General features: G+C 39.8%; 1 protein-coding gene across 4 annotated transcripts in view; it reads left to right on the forward strand.

Annotated features, from left to right (window-relative positions):
* The window catches only part of LOC140200154 (mitochondrial intermediate peptidase-like), a 99051-nt gene that overhangs the window by 6031 nt on the left and 65911 nt on the right, over positions 1–27109 (forward strand). For 3 of the 4 annotated variants that reach the window (XM_072263034.1, XM_072263036.1, XM_072263035.1), the window contains exons 3-8: positions 1162–1250; positions 17234–17320; positions 18250–18313; positions 20212–20394; positions 24159–24315; positions 24399–24447. In XM_072263034.1, coding sequence (XP_072119135.1) covers positions 1162–1250; positions 17234–17320; positions 18250–18313; positions 20212–20394; positions 24159–24315; positions 24399–24447 — 629 coding nt within the window. The remainder of the gene's footprint in view (positions 1–1161; positions 1251–17233; positions 17321–18249; positions 18314–20211; positions 20395–24158; positions 24316–24398; positions 24448–27109) is intronic. The other variant, XM_072263037.1, reaches the window with a different exon arrangement.

Genomic DNA, 27109 nt, shown 5'->3' on the forward strand with positions numbered 1-27109 from the left:
GGTAATTGGTGACAAGCTTGCATTACCTTGGAACTCTTCAGATCTTGATTTGTAGGAATGTAAGCTGCTGCCTGCATAGTGGCCACTTCTATTAACTGATACTGTTTCTTCAAATCAGAAGTATTGACACCATTCCAATATCATACTATTCTAACTCTAGTGGGCAAAAGGCTTTTTTAATGATTCTATTGTGAAACAATAAGTTACAGGTAGTTATATTTTGCATTCTTGCAACCATATACTTCATTATTGGAGAGTTGTTAACAGCCAGCAGGTTTGATTTGCACTATAATGAGTACTTAGTCAGGGGTGGAGTGGAAAGTCAAATTGGCTTGGAGTTCTGATGAAGGGTCTTGGCCCGAAACGTCGACTGTTTATTCATTTTTATACATTTTCTACAGTCCTGAGACTGATTTTTGGTAACAAAATCAATGGCCAGTGATGATTTTTTAACATGTTGCCATCGAGTGCTTGGGATTTGAGTGATGAGAGGAACTGTGGCATCAGTGGAGTCTGCAAAGGGACATAGCAGATGCTACTATTCCCTATAATTGCCAGTACTCACCTGGGCAGTGTGCTAAGACCCACACTGCTCACTCTCATCCACCACTGAGCTGTTGGCAATTCATTGCTCTGAAAGTACCTGTGGAGTCAGTGGTTTGGTTCCAAGTTTCAAGGGAACATAGCACTATCAGTGGCTTTTCTTTCTGATGACCTAATTTAGAGCTGATTCCACTCACGTTCTTGTCCCTGAGAATGCACCTTGATGTTAAACAGTTCCCGGTGTTTGGATTTCTCATTGATAATTTATTTGACATGCCTGGATGAAGTTTTCTTTCGACCTTTGTTAAAAATTTTTGTTTTTGCATTTTATGTCTTCAATTAATTTTGTTGCCTAGTTATTTAATACTTCTTTTTAAACATTAACAGCTTATTGTTTTAAATTTTGACCACTCTGTTCTCCTTTCGCAATTTATTTTTTTGGAAGTGATATAACCTCCTCTCTGCATTTGTGAGAAATACAAACTGGAGAGTTTAATGCTAAGTTTGATGTGTTTGTACAGAGAAATCAAGGATTACATATTTTTATGGAATTTGTTTCTGATTCTAGATGAAATAACATGATTTATTTTACTAATTGCTCTATTTTTTTCTTACTAGGCAGATTTCATTAAGGTAGCACATCCAGATCCTTTGTTTCGTGAAGCTGCAGAGATTGCCTGTCTGACTGTTGGCACGATGGTGGAAAAGTATGTTTTCAGAATTTAGAGTCTGAGAATTGTTTGTGTAGTTTGAAGACTACTTCTATGCAATTACTGAAAATCAAAAACTTCGTTCCTCTCCTTAAATGTAGCAAGAAAAAGTGGAGAATACTTCAGGTTTATGTGTAATGTCGGTCCATCAATCAAGTGACAATTCACTTGGGGTTATTCAACAAGTAGATTGCCATTCACAAGTGTTACTTTGTCCTTGGCTGTTGTCTAATTGGAGATTAGTTGCCTTTGATTGCCAATAATTTAAATGGTTTCTAATTCTCTTAGGTTTTAATGTACCATCCAGTTGATTTTCAGACTCCCTTCAATTCCACCAAGTGGTTTACGACCATTGTGTGTAGTTCTTGTGGTGCACTGCCACAGTTGGGACTCCACACTACTGCTGCTACCCATAGTCTATTCCCTCATTGTTGGTGAAAGGCATTTGTTTCTGTTTGCTTCCTCTGGAGAACCCTGAGTGAAGTGCCTGCTGGAACTATAGCACAGTTATTGCCTTTTACAAAATGAGCTCACCTTTAAAGTAAAAATCCTACTCACACCCTTACTCATTTATTTGTAAACATAAAGTCTGCATACTGAAGTCAATTGCTACAGATTTGCTTAGCAGAGAAGGCAATTTCAGTAGAGTTGACCAAGAAACCCCACAAGTAAGTCTAAGCCTCGTTATAGAAAGCAGCAGAAATTCAAATTTTTACTGTAGTTTTGGGAACTTGCTGTGCAATGTAGCTGTCATATTTGCCTACAAAATGAATAAATTGCATTCAAAGGTAAGTTATTTCCAACAAAGTATTTTGGAACATTCAAAGAACATGAATGTGTGTCTGTAAATGCAGGATGTTTCTCCTGAATCAAAATTCCTGAAATTTGAGACATCGGTTAAGAAAGTTATATCACCTAAGGCGTGGCAAGGTTATTTGAGTATTTGCAAGGAAAGCAGCTTGAGCAAGATCAAAAGTGACAGATGCATAGTTTAGAAAAATTAGAGCAGGAATAAGCTCCTTGGTTGTTTGAGCCTGCTGCATCATTTGTAAGTCACCTTTTATCTCAATGCCATATTCCTCCTCTAATCCAGTTGTATCTTATGACCACCTTCCTAATTTTCAAATATATTCAGCGTTTTGGTCTTTTGGTGCAGAGAATTCCATAGGTTCACCACCATGAGTAATTAAAAATTCTCCTAAAATGTCTTGTCCTGTTTCCTGAGAGGGTGACTTCTGGTTTTATTCTCTGCACCTCCTCCCATGTCTTCACAACTCACCCCCACCCCCAAGCTAATGGAAGCATTTGTGCTTCATCCATTCTGTTAAACCTGTAAGGTTTTTTTTTGTTTTGACGTGGCTTTCTTTGTAAGCTCTGGAATGAAAGCTTGAAGTGAATCTCTCCTCATATGACAATTTTGCCATCTGTGGGTGTATACAGTATTCCAAGATTGATTATATTGAGCCCTGTTTAACTGTATTAAGAACTCCTGGCTCCTCCACACAAAATTTCTTGCAAAGAAGGCCATCGTGCCATTTCCCTCTTAACTGCTTGCTGTTTCTGCACTTTCATAGTCACAGTTGTACTGCACAGAAACAGATCTTGCACATGAAACCTGACTCATCCATGTGACAGCTATGGTAATATACATTAACCCTATTTTTTTGCATTTGTCTATATTCTCCTATTCCTTTCCTATCCAAATATCAGTCCAAGTGCATTTTAACTGCTGTGATTGTACCTCTTTCTGCCACTTTCTCTGACCAGCTTGTTCCATGTATCTACCGCCCTCTGTAAGGGAAAACATACCTCTTTAAATATTTCCCCTCTCACCTTAAAACTGGCTCCTCTACTTTTAAACTCTTCTACCCTTGGAAAAAGACCTGATTATTCACCCTATCTATGCCCCTCATAAATTTATAACATGTCACATTGAATTTTCTGTGCTCTGACGAATTGTCCCAGTCTGTCCAATCTCTCCATGTAACTAAATCCATTTGCTCCAGCCAATGGCTTGGTATATTTCTTCTGCACTTTTTCTGCATCTACCACACCCTTTCTACAGTGTGGTGACCAGAATTGCACACAATAACCAGTGTATTGTACAGCTGCAACATGATATCCCGACTTTTGTATTCAATAATCTTTTTTGTCCCAGTTCTGATGAAGGGTCTCGGCCCAAGATGTCGACTGTTTACTCCTTTTCCATAGATGCTGTCTGCTCTGCTGAGTTCCTCCAGCATTTTGTGTGTGTTGTTAGTATTCAACACCCATGCGGATGAATGCAAGCAAGCTAAGTGTTTTCTTCACTAACCTATCCACTCGTGCTCCTATTTACAGGGAGCAATAAGTTTGCACCCTGAGCTCATCACACGTCTAAGGTCCCCGTTATTTACTGTCTGTGCCTAGCTAGTATTAGAAGACCCAAAATGCATTATCTCACACTTGCCTGGATTAAATTCCATCTGCCATTATTCCTCCTAACTTTCCATCTGATCCACATGCCTGCAATTTATGCAACCATCTTCACTATCTACAGCTTGACTAATCTTTGTGTCATCAGCAGACTTACTTATCATACCACAGAGCCTTTCATCCAGGCTTCAATTTCAATTGTTTACTACTAATTAAGGGCTACAGAAGATGCAAAAATTTCCCTCAGAACCCCAACAATCTTATTTGATTCCCATAAAACTCTGGGATAGATTTTGTCAGCCAATGGGGATTTGTCCACTTTAATATGCATCAATATATCTAACATTTCCTCTCTTGAAATATGCTTGTCTTAAGCAATCAGTGTACACCTTCCCTAACTTTCCATCCTCCCCATTCTTCTACCTGATGACTACTGACACAAAGTGTTTGGGCAGGGGATCATACGTGTTCCGTGGTTCCACACAAAAACTTGTTTTTTGATCTCTGAGGGACCTATCGAGGGTCACCCTTGCAATTATTGCTTCTAATGTATCTGTAAAAGATTTTAAAATTCTCTCTAATTCTGTTAGCCAGGGCTGGTTCATTATCCCTCGACCCCTCCTAAAAGCTTTCGAAAGACCATAAGGTATAGGAGGAGAATTAGACCATTTGGCCCTTCGAGTCTGCTCTACTGTTTCATCACGAAGATTCAATCTTCCTCTCAGCCTCAATTTCCTGCCTTCTCCCCGTATTCCTTCGTGCCCTGATTAATTAAGAATCTGTCAATCTCTGCCTTAAACATACATAAAGCTTTGGCCTCCGCAGCTGCCTATGGAAAAGAATTCCACAGATTCACCTCTCTCTGGCTAAAGAAATTCCTCCTCATCCCCATTCTAAAAGGAAACCCCTCTGTTCTGAGGCTATGTCCTCTGGTCTTTGACTCTCCCGCCATAGGAAACATCCTTTTTCACATCCACTCTCTCAAGGCCTTTCACCATTTGACTGGTTTCAATGAGGTCTCCCCTCATTCTTCTCAATTCTGGTGAATACAGGCCCAGAGCCATCAGGTGCTCTTCAAACCAGGAATAATTTTCGTGAACCCCCTTTGAACCCTCTCCAGTTTCAGCACATCCTTTCTAAGATAAGGGGCCCAAACATGCTCACAATACTCCAAGTGAGGCCTCATCAGTGCTTTATAAAGTTCCAACATTGCATCCTTGCTTTTGTATTCTAGTCCTCTTGAAATGAATTCTAACATGGCATTTACCTTCCTCACCACAGATTCAACCTGCAAATTAACCTTTAGGGAATCCTACACAAGGACTTCCAAGTCCCGCTGCACCTCAAGTTTTTGTATTTTCTCTCCCATTTATAAAATAGTCAACCCTTTCATTTATTCTACCAAAGTGCATGACTATACATATCCCAACACAGCATTCCAGCTGCCATTTCTTTGCCTATTCTCCCAATCTGTCTAAGTTCTTCTGTAGCCCCTCTATTTCCTCAAAACTACCTGCCCTCCACCTGTCTTCATATCGACTGCAAACTTAGCAACAAAGCCATCAATTCCATCATCCAAATCACTGACATATAACGTAAAAAGAATCTGTCCCAACACAGTCCCCTATGCAACACCACTTGTCACTGGCAGCCAACCAGAAAAGGCTCTATGTATTCTCACTCTTTGCCTCCTGCTGATCAGCCACTGCTTTATCCATGCTAGAATCTTTCCTGTAACACCACAGACTCATAGCTTGTTAAACAATCTCACATGTGGCAATTTGTCAAAGACCTTCTGAAAATCCAAGTACACAACATCAATTGGTTCTTCTTTGAAGAAATAACAAGCAGAATAGACAAAGAATTCCAATAGATTTATCATGCAAGGTTTTCCCTTGAGGAAACTGTGCTGACTACAGCCTATTTTATCATATACCTCCGAGTACCCTGAGACTTTAATGGACTCCAACATCCTCCCAAGCACTGAGAAGTGGCCTATAGTTTCTTCTGCCTCTCTCCTGTCTTGAAGAGTGGAGTGACATTTGCAATTTTTTCCGAAACCATTCAAGAATCTAGTGATCATCTTTCAAGAATCTAGTGATTCTTGAAAGATGATTACTACAGTATTACCTCCACTATCTCTTCAGCCACCTCTTTCAGAACTCAGGGGTGTACACCATCTGGTCCAGGTGACTGATCTACCTTCAGACCTTTCAGTTTCCCAAGAAGATTCCCTCTAGATATAGTAACTTCATAGACTTAATGCCCCCTAAGACCTGGAATACCTACCATACTGCTAGTGTCTTCCACATTGAAGACTGATGCGGAGTACTTATTCATTTCATCTGTCATTTCATTGTCCCCCATTACTACCTCTCTAGCATTGTTTTCCAGCAATCTAACATCCATTCTCAACTCTCTTTATGTATCTCAAGCAACTTTTGCTATCCTCTTTAATATTGGGATACTCTGCATATCCTCTTGTTTGATAACACTTTCTTTCTCAACCAGGATTTCCTAATCTGAGTATCTTTGCTGCTTATTACAGGGACATGATAATTCTGTGATATCCCTTTCTTATGATCTTCTGTTCTTTTAGCCTCATTTGTTGGTCCCTCCTGGATGTAATCCTGAGTACTGCAGTAATGTTCTTCCTAAAAACCTTTCCTTTTGGGGAGTCCACCCCCATCCCCATCCCCACCCCCACCTGGAAATGCAACAACCAGGAACACTGAGCTGCCATCCTTCCCATCCCTCAACCACATTTCTGTGATTGCCACAATATCATAATCCAGTGTGCTGATTATGATTTGTAATATTATAAAATTAGCTCACTTGCCTTAACTGCAATGCACCTTGCATTAAGTAAATGCAGTTAAACCCACTAGCCCTCTTGTGCTTCCCCAACCATATCTAGCTGCTCTGCTCACTAGACATGCCTGCTGCATTTATTGCATATGCTTCTCTTGCCTCCTGCTACACTGTCAGCTTGGGTCACATCCCTTGCAAAACTTGTTTAAACCACCCTGGTTAACACTGGTAAACCACTCTGCTTTGGTCCCCCTCTAGTTTAAATGCAACCTATCCTTGAACAGATCACTCTGGTCCCAGAAAAGATACCAAACATTTGAAGCACTCTGTCCTGTATCTGGTCCTTAGCCATGCATTTAACTGTTTCTAAACTCACTACCTTGTGCCCTTTTGGTGATTGGTGTTGAAGGAATTCGGATCTCTTTCCACATCAGCGTTTCCCAATCTATCACTATTAAATAATATTTTGCCTTTCTGTCTTACCTATCAAAGTGAATTACATCATCTTGCAACTTGTCATTTACATTCTCATCACAGTGAACATTTGGAGAGGCATAGTATGATTAAGAATAGTCAGCATGGCTTTGTGAAAGGCAGGTCATGCCTTATGAGCCTGATTGAATTTTGTGAGGATGTGACTTAACACATTGGTGATGGTAGAGCAGTAGATGTAGTGTTTATGGATTTAGGTAAGGCATTTGATAAGGTACCCCATGCAAGGCTTATTGAGAAAGTAAGGAGGCATGGGATCCAAGGGGACATTGCTTTGTGTATCCAGAACTGGCTTGCCCACAGAAGGTAAAGAGTGGTTGTAGACAGGTCATATTCTGCATGGAGGTCAGTCACCAGTGGTGTGTCTCAGGGATCTGTTCTGGGACTCCTACTCTTCATGATTTTTATAAGTGACCTAGATGAAGAAGTGGAGGGAAGGGTTAATAAATTTGCTGATGGCACAAAAGTTGGAGGTGTTGTGGATAGTGTGGAGGGCTGTCAGAGGTTACAGTGGGACATTGATAGGATGCAAAACTGGGCTGAGATGTGGCAGATGGAGTTCAACCCAGATAAGTGTGAGGTGGTTCATTTTGTTAGGTCAAATATGATGGCAGAATATAGTATTAATGGTAAGACTTTCGTCAGTGTGGAGGATCAGAGGGATCTTGGGGTCCGAGTCCATAGGACACACAAAGCTGCTGTGCAGGTTGACTCTGTGGTTAAGAAGGCATACGGTGTATTGGCCTTCATCAATCGTGGAATTGAATTTAGGAGCCGAGATGTAATGTTGCAGCTATATAGGACCCTATATAGGACACTTGGAGTACTGTGCTCAGTTCTGGTCGCCTCACTATAGGACAGATGTGGAAACCATAGAAAGGGTGCAGAGGAGATTTACAAGGATGTTGCCAGGATTGGGGAGCATGCCTTATGAGAATAGGTTGACTGAACTCAGCCTTTTTCCTTGGAGTGATGGAGGATGAGAGATGACCTGATAGAGGTGTATAAGATGATGAGAGGCATTGATCTTGTGGATAGTCAGAGGCCTTTTCCCAGGGCTGAAATGGCTAGCATGAGAGGGCACAGTTTTAAGGTGCTTGGAAGTAGGTACAGAGCAATTGTCAGCAGTAAGTTTTTTAAGCAGAGAGTGTTGATTGCATGGAATGGGCTGCCAGCAATGGTGGTGGAGGCAGATACGATAGGGTCTTCTAAGGGACTCCTGGATAGGTATATGGACTTCAGAAAAGTAGATGGCTATGGGTAACCGTAGGTAATTTCTCAGGTAAGGACATGTTCGGCACAGCTTTGTGGGCTGAAGAGCCTGTATTGTGCTGTAGGGTTTCTATGTTTCTAACTTGCAATCCCACTCTGTACTGTGTTGTCAGCAGATTTAGACATAATACATTTGGTTTCCTCATGCAAGTATTTTTATCCATTGTGAGCAGCAGGGGATCAAATTCAAATTCCAATAGAATTCCAGCAGTACCCCATTAATCACTGGTATCCTGAAAAAGACTCATTTATTCCTGCTGTCAATCCATATCAGAATATTATCCTCAGCACTCTATACTTTAATTATTTTACACAAGTCTCTTAGGTTGTATTTTATTAGGACTTCTGATAACCCAGAATGCAAAAAATAGAACAGGAGCAAACCTCTTGATTCTGCTCGACCATTCAGTATGATTCTGATAGATCTATCCCAGGCCACATCTGTGCCACATCTCCATAATCCCCAATCTGCTGATCTTCCAAAACTTTTATCTACATGCAGTTGAAATGCTTCCTTTAAGTGAACTTCCATGGCTCTCTGTGATAGAAAATTACAGAGATTCACAATCCAATGTGATAAGAACTTAAACACGAGGAAATCTGTAGATGCTGGAAATTCAAGCAACACACATCAAAGTTGCTGGTGAATGCAGCAGCCCAGGCAGCATCTCTAGGAAGAGGTGCAGTCAACGTCGCAGCCCGAAACGTCGACTGCACCTCTTCCTAGAGATGCTGCCTGGCCTGCTGCGTTCACCAGCGACTTTGATGTGTGATAAGAACTTCTTGGTTTTAAATGACAGGTCCCTTATCTTGAAACTGTTTCCCTGTTCAAGACTGTCCTGCTGGTGAAAACATTCTGGCAAGTACCTTGTCATTCTTCCTTAGGATATTATCTGTCCTAAAGAATAAAATTCAACCTGCTATCCTCTCATCCCAGGAATTAGCTTGGTGAACCTCTTTTAGACTGTCTAAAGTACCTTCTCTTTTCTTTGGTAAGGGTACCAGAGTTGTGCACAGTGCTCAGGATGTGATTTCATCAACTATCTGTACAATTGCAGCAAAACTTGCCTATTTTTAAGTTCTAACCATTTTGTAAGAAAGGCCAACAATATGCAATTTGCCCTCTTCTTGCTGTATTCCTCTGCTAACTTTTTGTGATTTGTGGACCAGAACACCTGGAACCCTCTGTCCTTCAATCATTTGTAGTCTCTTTCAATATTAATAATTTGATTGCTTTTACAGATGAGCTCTCGACTTGCACACCAGCCTTTTATATGGCAACCAGCCTGATTTGTACACATTCTACCTGCTCAGAAACTGTCCCAGTGTATAAGAAATCTAACCCCGTTCCTCCTGCACCATCTCTTCAGCAATTGGTTCATCTGCTCTGGCCTCCTACTTCAGGGCATATTAACACATGTTACTGTGAATATTGGGTACCATGGTAGTGCAGTGGTTAGTGTGACACCAATAGAGTTCAGGGCTTCAGCGTTCAATCCTGATTATCACCTGTAAGGAGTCTGTACACCCTCCCCGTGGGATGCGGGGTTTTCCTTAGAGTGCTCCGGTTTCCTGCTACAGTCCAAAGATGTGCCAGTTAGTAGGCTAAATGGTTATTGTAATTTGTCCCGTGAATAAGCTAGGGTTAAATCAGGGGTTGCTGGGTCAGCATTGCTTGAAGGGCAGGAAGGACCTACTCTGTGCTGTATCTCTAAATAAAAATAAATAATCTGGATTTTGCAATCTTTGAGGTCCTGCTTTTTAACTGCTTTCCTAGTTCCTTAAACTGTGCTTGATAGCCTTAATCCCTTTTTCTACTCCCTGTCCAAGCCATGCATTCTTGCCTTTCATGATGCTTTGAGCTATCCTTGATCAGTGATATCCTTGATCTGGCATCATGGAGGAAATACACCATCTGGCAGTTGTGTTTGTGGCTTAAGTATTGACTATCTGTTTCTATAATAATTGAACCCTTGATCACAGCTCTTTTCTCCTCTTGTGCAAGTGAGAGACCATCAACCCAGAGTATTTAAAAGGGAAAAATCTGACTGCGAAACTCATCTAAATCCTCTCTGTCTGCTAGTGTATCATCTACAGTGTGAAGAAGTTCTGGACCTTTGGGTTCATTATTCTCGAAAATCATACTCAATTACCTTTCCATCTGCCTAACCCACTCCTATTCTCAATTTAGTTAATCTCCCCATCATGCAATTGCAAACTTATTGAGAGAATAGGACCAATCAAGTGTGACAGTGTAAAAGTGTGTATGGAACCGGAGGAGATAGCAGAGGTACTTAATTAATACTTTGCTTCAGTATTCACTACAGAAAAGGACCTTGGCAATTGTAGGGATGACTTACAGTGGACAGAAAAGCTTGAGCATATAGACATTAAGAAAGATGATGTGCTGGAGCCTTTGGAAAGCATCAAGTTGGATAAGTCACTGGGACCAGATGAGGTTTTCCCAGGCAACTGTGGGAGGCGAGGGAGGAGATTGCTGAGCCTCTAGGAATGATCTTTGCATCATCAATGGGGACGGGAGAGGTTCCAGAGGATTGGAAGGTTGTGGATATTGTTTCCTTATAGGAGAGTAGAGATAGCCCAGGAAATTATAGACCAGTGAATCTTACGTTAGTGGTTGGTAAGTTGGTGGAGAAGATCATGAGAGGCATGAATCATGAACATTTGGAGAGGCATAATATGGCTTTGTAAAAAGCAGGTCATGCCTTACGAGCCTGATTGAGCTTTATAAGGATGTGACCAAACAGATTGATGAAGGTAGAGCAGTAGATGTAGTGTATATGGATTTAAGCAAGGCATTTGATAAGGTACCCCATGCAAGGCTTATTGAGAAAGTAAGGAGGCATGGGATCCAAGGGGAAATTGCTTTGTGGATGGAGAACTGGCTTGCCCATAGAAGGCAAAGAGTCATTGTAGACTGATCATATTCTGCATGGAGGTCAGTGACCAGTGGTGTGCCTCAGGGATCTGTTCTGGGACCCTTTCTCTTCGTAATTTTTATAAATAACCTGGACGAGGAAGTGGAAGGATGGGTTAGTAAATTTGCTGATGACATAAAGGTTGGGGATGTTGTGGATAGTGTGGAGGGCTGTCAGAGGTTAGGGTGGGACATTGATAGGATGCAAAACTGGGCTGAGATGTGGCAGTTGGAGTTCAACCCAGATAAGTGTGAGGTGGTTCATTTTGGTAGGTCAAATATGATGACAGAATATAGCATTAATGGTAAGATTCTTGGCAGTGTGGAGGATCAGAGGGATCTTGGGGTCCGAGTCCATAGGACACCCAAAGCTGCTGCGCAGGTGGACTGTCTGGTTAAGAAGGCATATGGTGTATTGACCTTCATCAACCATGGGATTGAGTTCAAGAGCCAAGAGGTAATGTTCCAGCTATACAGGATCCTGGTCAGACCCACTTGGAGTACTGTGCTCAGTTTTGGTCACCTCACTACAGGAAGGATGTGGAAACCATAGAAAGGGTGCAAGGGAGATTTACAAGGATGTTGCCTGGATTGGGGAACATTGAGTGAACTTGGCTTTTTTTCCTTGGAGTGACGGAGGATGAGAGGTGACTTGATAGAAGTGTATAAGGTGATGAGGGGCATTGATCGTGTGGCTAGTCAGAGGCTTTTTCTCAGTGCTGAAATGGCTAACATGACAGGGCACAGTTTTAAGTTGCTTAGGAGTAGGTATAGTGGAGATGTCAGGGTAAGTTTTTAACACAGAGAGTCGTGAGTGCGTGGAATGGGCTGCTGGTGATGGTGGTACAGGTGGATACAATAGGGTCTTTTAAGAGACTTGGATAGGTACATGGAGCTTAGAAAAAGGGTTATGGGTAACCCTAGGTAATTTCTAAAGTAAGTACAAGTTTGGCACAGCATTGTGGGCCAAAGGGTGTGTATTGTGCTGTAGGTTTTTTTTATGTTCTATTCTACCTTATCCATCCTCTCTTCCTATGTATCTTTTTGAATAATTGTGGAAAATGATAGAACATGTCCACAGATTAAAGTCCTGGACTGGAGCAGGGTCAATTTTGAGGATAGTAGGTAGGATCGAGCTGGGGTCAACTGAGTGACTGTGTTTAATGGCAAAGGACAAGTTGGCAAATGGAAAACTTCTAAAAGGGTTGATCAAGAGCGTAGGGGTAATATGTTCCTGTTAGGTTGACAGTGGACATACCAAGTTCAGTAAACTCTGACTGATTAACAATATTGAAGCTTGGTCAGATAAAAGAAGGAATTGTTTATTGTTGTTAGGTAGCTGTGTACAAATGAATTGGTGTCTCAGAAAGCCAGCGTCCATTATTAAGGACCTCCAGCACCCAGGCCATGCCCTTTTCTCACTGTTACCATCAGGTAGGAGGTTCAGAAGCCTGAAGGCACGCACTCAGCGATTCAGGAACGGCTTCTTCCCCTCTGCCATCCTATTCTTAAATGGACATTGAACCCTTGGATACTACCTCATTTTTAAAAATGTACAGTATTTCTGTTTTTTGCACGTTCTATGTCACTCTATGTACGTACAGTCGGCCCTCCTTATCGGCGAGTTCCGCATGCATGAAATCAACCAACCGTGAATTGAGAAAACCCGGAAGTGATCTTCCAGCATTTGTTGTTCGAACATGTACAGACTTTTTTTTTCTTGTCATTATTCCCTAAACAATGCAGTATAACAACTATTTTACATAGCATTTACATTGTATTAGGTATTATAAGTAATCTAGAGATGATTTAAAGTATACAGGAGGGTATGCGTAGGTTATCATGTATCGGGATCGAGAAAAACCCGGAAGTTCTCTTACTAAGTAAGTCGGAACAGGTACATCCGGTATTTAGCGTCAGTTAGTCAAACGTTTGTCTTAGTATATAGATGTATTTTACCTTCCTATTCATATAAAACACTTAGGAAACATATATTGCAGTGCCGGGCTCGGGAATGAAAATTCCCAAGTTTGATCCAGTGACAGACCACTCCCGAGCACGCTCTCCATCCATGCCGGGTTGATGTGGCAGATCAAAAACCCAAAACCCAATAATTAAACCACTGCGTTGTTTAGTAATAATTGTAGCTTTCATCGGGGCAGGGCCTTTCTCACTTTATCCTTTAAAATTGTTCCAATCGTTGACCGACTGTAGCCTAACGCTTTTTCAATGACCGATGGCGTTTCACCTCTTTCCGATCGCTTTATTATTTCCAGTTTATTTTCAATCGTGATCGTGATTATTTTTGTGAACAGAAACACTGCGGATTCAGAGCTCCGCTGCTGGGTCCTAATGTCCACCGCATTGAGGCAGGTTAAATAAGGTCCGGGGTTCCGCTGGGTCCTAAGGTCCATCGTATTTAGACAGGTTGAATAAGGGACTTGAGCATCCGCGTTTTTGGTATTCGCGAGGGGTCCCGGAACCAATCCCTCGCGGATAAGGAGGGCTGACTATATACTGCAATTGTTTTACTTATTATTTTTTTAACTTCTATATTACGTATTGTATTGAACTGTTGCTGCTAAGTTAACAAATTTCATGTCACCTGCCAGTGATAATAAACCTGATTTTGACAAATATTAAAAGTAGTTAAATCAGGAAGATGAAACGAGGGTGTGAGATAGATTTGGCAGATAGGATTAACAATAATCTCAAAAAGTTTTTCAGTTCTATTAGCAGTAAAAGGGTGACTAGGCCCTTCTTAAGGCAATCAGGCCTGTGTGTGGAATCGAAGAAGATGGCTGAGATTTTTAATGTGTAGTTTTCCTTTGTAATTACTAATAAGGAGGATTTCATGGATGTCAAAGAAACATGGGTAATAAGTAGTATCTCTTGGACCAGAAGCTAAACAAGAATATTAGTTGGAAGTTTAACTTTTTCAAAAACAACTTGATCTTTACACGTCACATGCTGTATTTAGAAAGCTGAGCCTGGCAAAAATCACGAGGCCCCTGGCCCAGAAACAGAATATCTACCATAAGTCAACATGGTTTTGTGCATGGGATGTTATTTTTGATTAATCTTTTGGAGTTGTGTGAAGAGGTAACAAAGGGGGTAGATGAAGGTAGTGCAGTGGTTGTACTCTATATGGCCTTTAACAAGATCCCATATAACAGAATGATCTGAAAGATTAGGTCACATGGGATTCAAGGGAAGCTAGCGAGGTGAATTCAGAATTGGCTTAATGATAGGAAATGGGGTGATTGTTGAAGGTTGATTCTCTGACTGGAGACCTGTGACTAGTGGAGTGTCCTAGAGGTCAGTGTTGGAATCTCTGTTATTACTTATGTAAATTATTTTGATGTGAATATATATGGCATAACTAGCAAGTTTGATAAAACTAAATTAAGGGTTCTTGGTGGTGAAGCAGGTTACAGTGAAATACAAAGATCAACCAAGGAAATAGGCTGAAGAATTGTAAATGGATTTCAACTTGGATAAGTGTGAAGTGATGCATTTTGCACATTCAGCCCCATGTAAGACCTATACAGGGAATGGCAGGGCATTGACAGGTGTTGTGGAAGAAAGGGACCTGGGAGTGCAAGTGCATAGTTCACTGAAAGCAGTCATGCAAGGAGACAGGGTGGTGTGGAAAGTGTTTAACATACCAGCTTCCATCAGGTAGAGTTTAAGAGTAGGGACATTCTGTTGTTGTTGTTGTACAAGTCATCAGTATGACTGCACTTGGAGTATTGCGTATGGTTTTAGTCACCTGTTATAGGAAAGCTGGAGAGGATGTAGAAGAGATTTGCAAGAATATCACCTGGACTAGAGGGCCTGAGTTATATGAAGAAGTTGGCCATGCCGAGCCTTTATTCCTTCGAATACAGGAGAATGAGGGGTGGCCTTGTAGAAGTTTATAAAATCATGAGAAGTATGGATAAGATGGACGGTCATGGTGTTTTTCCCAGGGTTAGGGAGTGTAAAATGAGAGGGCATAGATGCAAAGTAAAAGGTGAGAGATTTAAAAGGCAGCTCAGTGTACTGAGTACCTTGTATGAGCTGCCAGAGGAAGTGGTTGAGACAGGTACAATGAATTGAATTGACTTTATTTCTTACATTCTTCACGTACATGAGGGGTAAAAATCTTTATGTTACGTCTCCATCTAAATGTGCCATGTGCAATCATAGTAATTTATGATTTTATTATAAATAGAACAGTCAATGTAATATAGAGTACACTCAGATCAGTGTGAGTTCATCAGTCTGATGTCCGTGTGGAAGAAGCTGTCCTGGAGCTTGTTGGTCCTGGCTCTTATGCTGCAGTATCCCTTCGTGGATGGTAACAGCTGGAATAGATTGTGGTTGGGATGACTTGGGTCCCTAGTGATCCTATGGGCCCTTTTCACACACCTGTCCTTGTAAATGTCCTGAATCATGGGAAGGTCACAATTACAGATGCGCTGGGCTGTCTGCACCACTCTCTGCAGAGTCCTGCGATTAAGGGAGGTACGGTTCCTATACCAGGCAGTGATGCAGTCAGTCAGGATGCTCTCAATGGTGCCCCTGTAGGAAGTTCTTAGGATTTGGGGGCCCATTCCAAACTTCCTCAACTGTCTGAGTTGAAAGAGATGCTGTTGTGCTTTTTTCACTGCACAGCTAGTGTGTACAGACCATGTGAGGTCCTCAGTGATGTGGATGCCGAGGAACTTGAAGCTGTTTACCCTCTCAACCCCAGATCCATTGATGTCAATCGGGGTTAGCCCGTCTCCATTCCTCCTGTAGTCCATAACCAGCTCCTTTGTTTTTGCGACATTGAGAGCAGGGTTATTTTCTTGACACCACTGTGTCAGAGAGATGACTTCTTCCCTGTAGGCCACCTCGTTATTGTGAGATAAGGCCAATCAATGTAGTGTCATTGGCAAATTTAATTAGCAGATTGGAGCTGTGGGTATACTGTGAGTAAAGGAGGGGACTCAGTACGCAGCCCTGATGGGCTCCTGTATTGAGAGTCAGAGGGTTGGAGATGAGGGAGCCCACTCTTTCAACCTGCTGGCGATCCGTCAGGAAGTCCAGGATCCAGCTGCACAAGGCAGGGTCAAAGCCAAGGTCTCTGAGCTTCTTGTTGAGCCTGGATGGAACTGTGGTGTTGAATGCTGAACTATAGTCCAAGATCAGCATTCTCACATAAGCATCCTTCTCCAGATGTGTAGGATGGCATGTAGAGCAACACTTATAGAGGTGATTGGGTAGATGCATTGAGGGAAAGGACTTGGAGCATTATGAGATGATCTCGTGCAACTGAGACTAGCTGGAATGATGCTGTGGTCACTATGGACCAGATGGGCCAAATGGCCTGTTTCTGTGATATATTACTCTGCCTATTCTTCCACCCACCCACCCGTCACTTGCTCCTCTATTGGCCTCATCACTTACATTTTTAATGGTCTCCCTTTTTGTGCGACCACATTCCCTACCATGTCTGTTCCCCAGTTCTTGTGCTACACCTCCACCCACCATAATCTGCCTGGATGCAATACACCAGAACCTGACTGACCACGTGCATGTCCTGTCAGTCATCTTGTCTCCAACTTATTTTCTCTGCAATGGAGAGAGATTTTGTAGAATTCCCCACACTGAGCTTGGTGTAGAGTGGAATATTGGATCCCATGTTAAAGTAGGCCGTGTCCATGCCAACAGTGAGGTTAATGTTTTTTTTTGCAATTCTTGGAATAGTTTGATTGTTATTTGATGAACATGATGGTCTAACTATATTTTTAAAATTACATTGAGGTTGACCATGACAGAATTTGTTGGTGGGTTTCTTGAGTGGGAAATTTCATTATTGAGCTGGTGAAATGTATTATCTGTGCAAAGTTCAGTGAATCATTTGTGTTGTACATGGAGGAGCAGGGACAGTTAGTCAAGATGAGATTGAAATAATGAGGACTATATCAAAAGAGTGAAAAGAAATTAGGTTAAGTAGACTATACAACCATTGTAATCAAACCTCTCACAATGTGATTAAAAGCTATTTTTTCCCCCTTCTTAGACTGAACACTAATATTGATCTTTGCAAGAGTTTGAAAAACCTACTGAATGATAAAGAAGCCATGAATTCACTAGATCCAGATACAAGGTATTCTTAAGTTCAGTTTTGTATTTCATTTTATCTCAATCTCTATGAAAATTGAGAACCTTTTTCTAAAGGTGAGGTGAAGATCAGAATGTTTTGAAAACTGCCTTCCAGAAACCGTACTGCAGTATCTTTGGGTTATTTCACTAGATACTCTTGGAAAGTCAAGGCACTTGTGTAACCAAATTTTGAATCTTGGATGACATAAAGGGTATTAACTGGCAACCAACTTTTAAAATTTTCAAAATTGAATCAGTGAGTTCATGACCTAAGCTTGTTGGCCAAACCATGTAGACATCCTGGAAATTATTGCAAAAATCACTGGCGGTCTAATTTCATAATATTTTGTGTAAGTTGACATTCCTGTGATCCCAATATTCAGAAAATCCCAGACAAATATCCCTATCCAAAAATCTGTGAATTATATAACAATGAAATGGTGGTACAATGCAGCCGCTGCCTGATTAGAGACTGTGTTCATTATCTCTATGGACTTTGCATGCTCTCCCTGTGACTCTGTGGATTTTTTTCTGGGTGCTCCCAAAGATTTGCAGATTAGTAAAATAATTGCCACTTAAATTGCCCTTGGAGTATAGATGAATGGTAGAATCTGGAGGGGGGCAATAAATATGAGATTAATGTAGGATTAGTGAAAATGTGCGGTTAATTGTTGTCTTAGATTGAATAGCCTGTTTCCGTGCTGTACGTCTCTGATCCTATGAAAGACCGTGCATCCTCCCCCCCCCCCACCCTTCAGAATCTGTGTTTTCAATAGTATCCCAGGCTTTAATATAGTTTTGAATGTAATGTGCATATTTAGAATGTACTATGTTGACTAGATGGAAGACGTGTCATAATATTTTGCTTTATAAAAAAAAACTTCAGTCAATAATTGCACTATATCACTACATTGTTGTTTCTTCATGTTGCAGGAGAGTGGCAGAGCTTTTTATGTTTGATTTTGAAATCAGTGGAATTCATCTGAGTGAGGAAAAGGTAATGGTTATAAGAGTATTGACTATTGCAACGTTTTCAGCACAAGATATAAATAATTATCTGACTCAGATTTAAATTAGGTTTTACTTCAAATTGATTATTGAACTGTAGTGACTGTAGTTGTGTGGAAAAATGCAATGTAATAGACAGCTTATTCATATGAAGTTAAAACAAACTGCCAAGTATAATGACCAAAAATTTGATTTTTTTTAAGGATGCAATATTGGCCAATGCCTAGAACACTAAGTAAGACTGTAGTTTAAATATTGATGTGGAATGCTCTGCTGCATGCACTCTGTATTGGAACTTGCTGTTCTTGAAAGAAGGAAGTAGACGAAGCAGAAAGGTGCTATCTCAAACTATTCAAAAGAAATTTTTTTTTAAAATTGTATCAGGGTATATAAAGGATATGGTTAGGGTAAATGCAGGCATGCTTTTTCCATTGAGGGTGGGTGAGACTAGAATTAGAGGTCATAGGGGAACATAAGGGGGATCTTTACTCAGGGGGTGGTGAGGGGGTGGAAAAAACTGCCTGCAAAAGTAGTGGATGTAGACTCAATTTCAACATTTTAAGAGCAGTTTGGATAACTACATGAAGGGGAGGGTTATGGAAGGCTATAGTCCAGGTGCGGTTGATGGGACTAGGCCGAATAATAGTTCAGCGTGGACTAGGCATATAGGTATGGTTGAACGGCAATTAAACTTGAATATTTGGCTCACATTTTCAGTTCACTGATCTTTTATACCCAGTAACATTTTGTACGTGGGTTTTAATACACAGATTATTATTTTCCTAATTTTTAATTGTTCCTTGGTACTTTCATTTCTTCAGCAGTACCACCTTTTTTTTCTACATCCCTAAGGAAGCATACTTAACCCTGGCACTGGGCAGGCAAGAACACCCAGAAATACATTTTCACTGCTCCAGAGAATTGTATGTACCAATCTAACTGCATTGTGTTCATTTTTACTTCCACTCCCACACAATCTTGTATGTCATTGTAGTTGCATGGTGATGCAAGAGTTTCTTACATTTGAAATTTTCTTTTGAAAAACATTACCTGCTTGCTTGTATCTCCCATTAAAAGCACTACATGCATTGAAGCCTGTAATATTGACATGCTGACAAGTTCTTTATGCATGAACCAAGAAATCCCCACTGATTCATTTTTATTTAATGGAGCTAGTGGACTAGAATTCATGAAATTCTATAATCACATGTATCAAATAAATCTTTTTGTTCTGTCAATTGCCTTCAAGCATCTTGGTTATTTTTACCTTTGTTATATCTGTATCTTATACTTTTCGCAAACATAATTGAATATAGCACAAACAAGAGAAAATCTGCAGATGCTGGAAATCCGAGCAACACACACAAAATGCTGGGGAACTCAGCAGGCCAGGAAGCATCTATGGGGAAAAAAAGTACAGTCGACATTTCAGGATGAAACCCTTCGGCAGGACTGGAGGGAAAAAATGCTGAGGAGTAGATTTGAAAGGTGGGGGAAGGGAGAGAGAAATGCCGGGCAATAGGTGAAACTTGAAGGGGGAGGAATGAAGCAAAGAGCTAGGAAGCTGATTGGTGAAGGAGATAGAAGATCATGGAAGAAAGAAAAAAAGGGGGGGGGTAGGAGCACCAGAGGGAAGTGATAGGTGGGCAAGGAGATAACATGAGAGAGGGACAAGGGGATGGGAAATGGTGAAAGGGGGAGAGAGGCTTTATTGGTACTTTGAGAAATCGATGTTCATGCCATCAGGTTGGAGGCTACTCAAATGGAATATAAGATGTTGTTCCTCCAACATAAGTGTGGCCTTATCCCGACAGTGGATATGGTCATGGATAGACATATTGGAATGGGAATGAATAGTTGAATATATTGTATCTTTTCTCTTTATAGCGCAGAAAGGTGGTAAACCTTAATGTTAAAATGTTGGACTTGAACAACAATTTTTTACTTGGTACTCATCTTCCTAACAAGATAGAGAGGAAAGCTCTCCCAGAGCACATTCGTCATCATTTCTCAATACATAAGGATTATATTCATGTTAATGGACTTCATGCAGATGTACCTGATGATCTGGTAGGTTAATTATATTGGGCAGTGTTAAATGTGAATTCTTTTTTCAATCATGATATTAATGTGCTTCATAAGTTTAAAACATTAGTTCTAACCATTAAATAAAATCCAACAAAAGATTTGGCCTTTTGATGGAATTTCAGCCTTCCATTTCTTAAATTCTGATCTTGCAACTAGCTTTCTGGTCTGCCACCACAACCAGAGTGTGCAATAGTTGGCCAGAAGGATAAATCCAGTCAAAGGATGGATCCATTTGGCTAGAAGCCACATGCTGCCCTGTATTCCTGTTGAGTCTGCTTTTGTTCTGTCTTGTTGCCTGACATGCTGGCTGCCCATCTGTAGTTTCTTTTTTGGAATCCCAGGAGAGCCCCAGTTTTATATAAAGGGTGTCTGTGACATAATTGACAACAGTGCATTAGAAATGGGGAGAGTGTTTTGGAGGGTCTAATTAGAAACCTGAGAGAGGATTTCTCCTCATCTATCACATCCTTTTGCCCAGTTGGTAAGATATACAAAGGGACCATATCTGATCTGGTCTGATTTCTGGGGCCTGAATTCAGATCAAGGTCCATATCCAGCTCTAGAAGTGGGTGGTACTGGTGGGCCTGTCATTATGACCAGTGTTCCTTTACTGTATAACCTCCTAGATATGGTACTGTTGGGCACAGATCTTTCACTCGTACTGGTGGGGATGTAATGTGTCTAACTCACCTCGAGGAAATGAGAAATGTTTGCCCTCAGATGGAAATGTATGAAGTTGGTTTATTTAGAACAAACACTTCACTTTTATTTAGTTTTTGATGTTCTTGACAAAATGAACTTTGTTTCTTGTGAATGTCTTTTGGAAGTAGTTAGGATTAGAAATCTGGCCACGAACACACTAAAATAGTGCCCCACTGCAAAGTCAAGTTCCTCCAGTCTACCCGTCACTTTCCTGCCTGCCATTTTGCATGTTTTTAGATCAGCCATTCATATCCTTGAATCTAGTTGCAGCAGAAGACATGCAGCCCCCAAAATTACTGGAAAATGTGCTTTATTTAAAAAAAGATAAGACTAACACATTACTGGGGATATAGCCCCAAATCATATAGTCTTTAATATTGACAAAGTTATTTAGTTAGGTAATGGTCAGCATTTAGAGAGCATTCCACCATAGCCAGGGTGTACCATTGGTGAGTGAAAGGGACCAGTCAAAAGAAAGGAACAATAAAAGGAAGAAGTGCTGCATCGGAATGGAGCCTGAGCTATTAAACATAATAATAACAACTTATTCATAGAGCATTTTTCATACAGACAATGCAGTTCGAAGTGCTTTACAGTGGTATAAAGTGCATACATGAAAATAAAATTTAAAAATAAACATGAAAATAAAAGACAAAAAAAGGTGTTAGTTAAAAGCAATCCGAAACGAATAGGTTTTGAGCTGGTGTTTAAAAGTGTCATCTGAGTCTGCATCCCTTAGAGTTTTAGATATTGAATTCCACCATTTAAGAGCATAATTTAAAAAAAATGCTGACATACCAATTATCTTTTGAGGGAAATTGTTTAATATAAGAGACCAGTGGAAGAAGACCTGAGAGATCGAGCAGGGTTATAAATCAAACAATTCTGTGGTCCCAGACTATTAAGAACCTTAAAAACAAGTAAGAGAATGTTAAGGTCAATTCTGAAAGGTACAGCAAGCCAATGATGAGCAGTTGGGATGGGAGTGATATGTTCATCGTGGTTTTGATTAAAAGTCTGGCAGTAGCATTCTGAATGAGTTGAAATTTGTCAATAGATTGCTTTGGAAGGCCAGTAAAAAGTGCATTGCAGTAATTTAGTCTATGCGATATAAAGGTGTGAATTAATTTTCAGCATCATTCTGTGACAGAAATGGATGTACCTTTGCAATATTTCTTAATTGTAAAAATGCACTTGGGCTTGGAGAGAAAGGCAGCAGCATAATTAATCTGTATATAATTTCAGTTTTGGCTCATTTTAACTTTGCTTTCGAATGGCAGATGAATTTAGCTGCTTTTAATATATTAACATAACAATTTTCGGAATTTAGACAAGCATGCTTCTATACTGTACTTGTAACTAGCCTGCAAATTGGTTTTAGTACATTGGAGTTCGTTCCATAATCTCCCTGTAGCAAAACACTGACAATGTTATTGAGCATTTTTATGGTCAATAATTATATTCTCATTCCTTCATTTAAAATCAAGTTGATTGATTTTATTATTGCTGCAGTGGATACTATCACCATTCTTGCTGATTGGGCAATGTTGTTGACAGGCAAGCACACCTAATCAATTTTATCTGGCCACCTCGCATCAGACCATAGATGACCAGAATGCTAAATTAAAATTGAATGTACTTCAATGTCTTCAATCGGTTAGAAGATAATTATTTTAATTGACGGGTATTGTAAGCTATCTAAAAGTAGTGTAATACGATTATGAAACCTGCTGACAGTTTAGAACTGTTAAGAACAATGATGCAAATTTTGTAAAATAAATAGGAAAGTTTTGTATGTGGAATTTTTTTTTAATGCACACTTTCATGATTACTTCCCCCCACCCTTTTTTTTTGTTGATCTGAACAATAACACTGCTTGATTAAATTGTGGGATAAGCGGTTATTATGACTGCAGAAAAATAACTATGCTAAATTTGGAGAAATTCATAATGGATAAAGAAGAATCACAAATAAATATACTACTCTGGAGAAAGAAAAGTTGAATGAAAGAAGATCTAGGTGAATAGTTGGTCAGATAGTTTTACAATCAGAATGACATCAGAAGCGGGTAATCTCCCAATGAGATATGTGGAAAACAAAATGAAAATACTCATGTAAAGTGTGCAGGGACATTATTGTCTACACAACTTCATACATTGGGTTATACATTTGTCTCTGCTTTACTTGTAGTTGTTTGTGTTTGCTACAAGGTTTTAGTTAATATTTAGAAAGGCCTGAATTAAATAAATATTGTTTAGACTCCTTACTAGTAATGTAGTTAGACAACGTTACTAATTATAAACACTATCAAGAAAACAAAAATTTGAAGTAATTGAATATATCAATAGAGCTTTACTTAATAGGGGCATCATGGCAAGGGATGGGTTATAGTTTTGGTTCAAGGTTCTTCAGCTGAATTTTGAATTGCCAGCATTACAGTACATCAATCGAGAAAAGCTACCTGGTCAGATTGATCCAGGAGGCAGCTACACCCCTGTAATTTTCATCTGGGCAGTGTCCAGGATCAAAAGAATAACGGGCAGAAATGGGGATCCAAGCAGAGATTTTAACTTTTGTAATAAGTAGATTTGATCAAAAGGCTATTATAATCAGTCAAACAGATCACCTGACCTTGTTCTGACTGGCTGTTACAAGTTTCTAGTTCTAATTCATCACTTGATGGAAGTTTTATTTCATTGCTGCCAAGCTAACAAGCTCAATTTCTGATCAACAATATTTCCTTTGGGCCTTCCTTCCCCCACTACACTCCAAAACAAGCAAATACTTAATTTCCTATATGATGGTGTGCAAGGGAAAAACTGTAGTCCATGGTTTTATTGATTTCCAAGCAGTAGGCCCAAGATCAAAATAATCATTAATGCAGCAGTGTAATGACCATTCAACATGACATGCTGAGGGATTTTGATTGTTTATTAGTGGGTGTAGCATTGCTAAAATGTACTGTCTACTACTTGTTGCTCCAGGTATTCCTTATTGCTCCTTTTTCTCTTAATGTCTAATATTCCTATATGTGATCTCTTTAGGTGCGAGAAGCTGCCTACAAGATCTTCCTTTATCCCAATCCTGACATGTTACGCTGTCTAGACCAGCTTTTAGCATGTAGGAATGAGTTGGCACAACTAGTTGGTTATAAAAGCTTTGCACACAGAGCATTAAAGGGTACAATGGCCAAGGACCCAGGTAATGCATACAGTAGTTTTTAGAGTTTTTGTTTAGTAGCATTATGTTTATTATTATTAGTTGCAATTTCATTATTCTTTCAGAAACTGTGATGTATTTCCTCACAAGATTATCAGAAAAGCTATCTGAAAGGTAAGCTTTATTGGTAGTTTGAATAGGCTTCAGTGTTTACCTATACATCATTATTAATTGTTACTCAGTGAGTACTTCTATTTAAGTTTGTAGGACTTCCTTAAAGTTAGGCCATTGCTGAAGTATTTTTTTTAATTTTCCACTGGAATGTGGGTTTTGGTGTCAAACATTTGTTGTTAAGGTAGTGTTGATGTACCTTCATAAATCACAGTAATTTATGCTTTGAAAATATTCCCATGTACTACTGAGTTGTAGATCAGGTTTTTGACTCAACAATGATAAATGTCAGGAATAAGTCAGGACAATATATGACTTGGCATTCCCATGTATCTGCTGCTTTTGCTCTTCTAGGTGAAAAAATATCATAAGTTCATGGTTCATTGCTGAAAAAACCTGTGGTGTTTGTCTTGGTGGATTGGGTGCCAATTATGCAGGTCCTTAGCCTTGTGGTAGTCAAAAAGATTTTGGGAGTCTGGTGTACATTGTCAACGTCAAACCCCACTGCTTCTCTTTTGCTGATATGGCCAGTCTAATTTCTAATTATTGTTGACATCTTAGGCTGTTCATGTTTTGGAAATCTATGATGACAGTGACATTAATTATCAGAAAGAAGTAGTTAGATTTTCTTTTGTTAGACATGGCATTACTTGGCAGTTGTTTTGAAATTTACATACCACTTGTAAAGGCTGAATATTGTCCAGATGTTGTGTGCAAAAATTAACTGCTTCATTAACTCAGGTGTTTGTGAATAAAACTCCATGGTCGTCAATGAATATGCCCTCATCCAAGCGTCTGATGGAGGAAAAGTATTGCTTCAAGTGGTTGATATGGTTGGGTCTTAGAATCACCACAAGAAAGGTCTGGAGTGACATGATTGACCTTCAACAAGCACAATTGATATTCTTTGTGCTGGGATATATAACCACCACCAGAGATTATTTTCTCCTGATCCTGATTGATTTCAATTTAACTGAGGTTTTGTGACATTACACTCGGGTTGATAACTTGTTATTAAGAGTGGTCATTCTCATCTCACCTTTGGAACAAGGTTCTTTTGTCTATGTTTGGATCAAGAAGCCAGAAATCAAATGTTTCTGGAAGAACCAAGCTAAGCATTAGCAAGTTGGTTTCTGGTACATAGATGCTGCATAACCATGCAGTCTTTGGTGCTTACCATCTCATTGCTAATGATCAATTGTGTCTTAAGAGGTCTGTTTTTTTTTCATAAATAGTTTGTATTTAGGCAATTTTTCTTACATACTATCAGGTAAATGCCAATTTCATTGCTGTACTAGCGTTGGTTGAGACTTGGTTACTTCTGAAGCATAATGATATACTATTGGGGTTTTTTTTTTTGCTGATAGTATGCTCAGTCATTTAGTGGTAGAAAACAAATTAATCACATTTTGCTGATGTTGAGACCACTGGAGACCAGTGCTTGGCAAACAATGACCTTTAATTTTAAATGCAGTAGATTCTGATTAATTGAGACACATCAGGAACAATATATTTTAGTCCAATTAAGCAGCTGCCCTAATCAGCTGAAGTTTCGTGGAAATAGTTTAAAAAGGTATAAAAAGACAAACTGGTAACAAATTATATATTTAAATGAAATACAGAACAAATTGGAACACTACCAATACTGCTAGAGTACAATAAAACTGTATTAGTTCCTAATAGTTAGCAATGTAGGAACTCATTCAGTGTATATTGCTGTGTTCTTTTGACTGTAAATGAACAAAACCAATGTAGGTAATGGACTGCTTTTATATAATCCTTTCGACGATTGCAGCCTCCAAATCTTCATTTTCATTGTAACATTCAAGATGATTGTCAATACCTTCATATTCTTCACAGATCCTAATTTATTGAAGTAGTGAAATAGTTTTATTTTCACTCTCAGCCACTTCTGGCATCTCCAAGCCTGAATGCTTGAAACCACAGTGAACAAAACGGTTCTGAGTTGTCTTATACTATTTGTTCACCAACAATCAGTGACAAAAATCACTGCTTTTTGAACACAAAGACACACAACTGACGCTACTGTTCGGCAATGGCCTCTGTCCCAATTAAGCGGCATAGTGTCCCAAATAAAATGAAGGGAATCCCAGTTATTTCTTGATTTAGTTTTTGTTCTTTTAAGAGTTGTCCCAAATAAATGGCTGCTCCATTTAATCGATGGCCCAATTAACAGGAATTCAGTGTAGTCCTGCAAGAGGAAAGTGGAAGCAGAAGGAAGAGCACCCTGTCTTCTCTGCAGGCATGGTATAGTCCTTGGAACACAAGACTGAACTTAACTTTTCAGATACAGTTTTCCTGTTATTTTGAAACAGCCAGTTGTGATATAAAGTCATCTACCTGCACCATGAATACAGTATTTCTGTCTCTAGAGATGGTGGGTATTTTCAGCATTCACTGTTATTTCAGATCTCCAGCAATGTTCTGGATCTTACAGTTCTAACATTTTCTTTTGGTTTTTTTCTTCTTCTAATGCCCTCGTTCATCTACTGATCAGCCGTTTCACCTCCTAAATTTGCTTTGTTCTGTCCTTCTCTTTGCAGTTGTTAGCACACTTTTTTCACTTTGCCAATTCTGAAACGTTTGTTTCTATCTCCACGAACACTTCATTGTCTGCTGAGTATTTGAAGTACTGTCTGTTTTC

This window comes from Mobula birostris, chromosome 7 (genome assembly GCF_030028105.1).
Source record: "Mobula birostris isolate sMobBir1 chromosome 7, sMobBir1.hap1, whole genome shotgun sequence".
In the NCBI taxonomy this organism is placed as follows: domain Eukaryota; kingdom Metazoa; phylum Chordata; class Chondrichthyes; order Myliobatiformes; family Myliobatidae; genus Mobula; species Mobula birostris.